Source organism: Mesitornis unicolor, unplaced genomic scaffold, assembly GCF_000695765.1.
Source record: "Mesitornis unicolor isolate BGI_N332 unplaced genomic scaffold, ASM69576v1 scaffold32687, whole genome shotgun sequence".
Classification (NCBI taxonomy): Eukaryota; Metazoa; Chordata; class Aves; order Mesitornithiformes; family Mesitornithidae; genus Mesitornis; species Mesitornis unicolor.
In genome coordinates, this window is record NW_010194893.1 from 548 (window position 1) to 3,001 (window position 2,454).

At 41.2% G+C, this 2,454-nt stretch overlaps 1 protein-coding gene across 1 annotated transcript in view; it reads left to right on the forward strand.

Annotated features, from left to right (window-relative positions):
* The first annotated feature begins 607 nt into the window (after positions 1 to 607).
* The window catches only part of TGIF1 (TGFB-induced factor homeobox 1), a 7,522-nt gene continuing 5,675 nt past the window's right edge, over positions 608 to 2,454 (forward strand). The window contains exon 1 of the mRNA XM_010187953.1: positions 608 to 623. Coding sequence (XP_010186255.1) covers positions 608 to 623 — 16 coding nt within the window. The remainder of the gene's footprint in view (positions 624 to 2,454) is intronic.

Here is a 2,454-nt window from a genome sequence, read left to right on the forward strand (position 1 = left end):
GTAGCCCTCGTAAGGAGCTTTGGACGTGCCACTCGTCTAAGAGGAGCACACACAAAGGGAATTAAGCCACAAAGACGAAGTTTAAAGAGCGGGCAGGGTGGTGTTTGAAAGCGGAGCTTTCGGAGTACCCGCAGGAGCTGGGCGCTTACATGTGCTGCATACCAAGCTCAGCCGCCTGTGCCTAGAGACAGTGACAGCATTGACTTTAAAATGTTTCAGCCGTCTTAGGTATCTTGAGATTCTTAACCTTATTGCAAGCAGGTTTTTTTTCTTTCTTTCCTTTTTTTTATGGTTTGACTGAATTAATTTAGCCCAGTTATTTTTAGGACATTCCTATGCTCCCTATTTGCACAGCAGTGGTGAGCTGGTTTCCTGTCTGGTGTTGCTTCCATTGTTCAGACTTCTCTCCCCGAGGGCAGCTGCTGGGGTTGGTGAAATACCAAACTCTCTGCACTTTCAACTGTTGTTCTTGCCACCCCCTGAAACAAATGCGTGTGAAAAACGCTGTTGTAGTTTCTAGGTATGCATGTGTAGGGCTTTTTTGTGTATTTGTGTGCATGTGTGGAAGATCTTCTGCCTTGAGGATTGCAAGTCCTGGGCTGAAACAATGGAAACAATGAAAGGTGACAGGCGGGAAGGAGAACTTTTGAGAGGGGCCATGGGCCTGGGGTTTGCGTGGCAGAAATTAAAAGGTGAAGAGACAAAGACAGAAACTTTTAAAAAGATGTTAAGGCTAGGGTGCCTTTGTTTTATTAAAGGTTGGGCTTGTAGTTATTTGTGACCCCCTGGCATTTGAGGCTCATTCAAGAAGTTTCAAAGAGTGACTTTGTTACAGATTTCTTGGTTGCACTCTTTGAAAAATCTCGTTTAAAGAAAAAAAATGTATAGCATAGCCAAGTCTGGCTGCTTTAGAAACCATAGAGCTCAAGCTGTGAAATGCAGAGAAAAACAAATAAGCTGGTTCCTCAATTATGAAACCTTTTCAGAGGAAAAAGTTGTAGGGTTTTTTTTACTGTGGAAATTCCCTTTTGCATCCTTGTAGCTCTTGGTTACTTATGAATAATTTAAAACTAGTTTATTTTTGTTGTTGATTTTTAAAATCACATTAAATTTTAGTTAGGTTTTTTGTTTGTGTTGGATTTTTTTTTCGTTTTTGGATTTGGTTTCGTTCTTAGCATATTTTTTCGTTGGGTAGTTGTGTATTTTGGTTGTTTTGGGTTTTTTGGTTTTACTTTGGATTTTTTTAGCTAACAGGTTGTGGGTTAAAACCCCGAGGACTCTTCCGTGGATAGTTTAATTTACAAATAATAACGTGATAGCAATCACATTGAACACATTCAGCTTGTTAATTAGATGATTTAGAACACAATCTTGCGAAGACACAGGCATGTGCTCAAGTTTATACATGTGAGGAATCCTACGGAGCTCGGTTACAACAGGATCGAGGTCTTAGATGAGAACTGGTTTTGTTTATGTGTACTCCTAAAAAACATCTGGCATAAGAAATTCAGAGAACCGTAAGGGGGTGGGGTGGGTGGTTTTCGGTAAGGTGATTTTTGTCCATCTCCTCTCTGGAGGGCAGAGATTGTTCCTTGTGGTATACTTTGTCCTGTTTTGAATAACAATTGGCTTCTGCCGCTTCCTCTGTGAAGCTCTTCCTCGACACAATGGGATAGTTTTTGGTTTTTTCTTACTGATACTCAGTCTAAATTTTTCCTTTGCTTAACTTCATTTCATTTGTCTTAGCCTCTCTAAATATTTGGTCCTCCCCCTCAAAGTATTTCAGCATGCCTTCTTAAGTAGCAGTAGTCTATTTTGAAATCGACTTTAGTCATCCCTGTACTTTTACTCAAGTTGTTTCAAGCTGTTAACGGTTGGGTGTTGAGCCTGGACGAGATCCTAGGTGTAATCTTCCCTGAGCTGATTATGGGAGGACCTGTAAAGTCTTTGAGCTGTGATACAATGCAGCAGTGCGTTCAATCATGTATATGACTTCAGCTGGGAAGCCAGGAGGATAAAGTAATTTATAAAGAAGGGTTGCTGATCGTGTAGTTCTTAGGTCATTAATACTGTGGACTGCTCATCTAAGTGGTCATGGCGGGAGTGGAGAACTGGGATATCATGTTGTTTCTCAGACTTCTCTGCAAATGAACTCGTGCTCCTTCTATTTAATCCTGTAAAAGAAGTTTTCCTGTGAAGGTTAAACGTATTTAGGAGGAGATGTAAAATAACCTGGCGCTAGTCTGCTTTTAAGGCAAAGTAAGTTGGTAGGTCAGCTGGGGCTGCTTGTCGTGTCCACAAGCCTTTATTCTGGTTGTAAATAACAGTAAGCCAATGGTCCAGTTGTGGAGCCCAGCCAGCAGCCTTTTCAGTTGGGCCCTGTTAAAACAGGAAACCAGCAGCGAATAGCCTGAGTACTAACAAGATGGAAAAACAAAGCTGGGTTGTAATCAG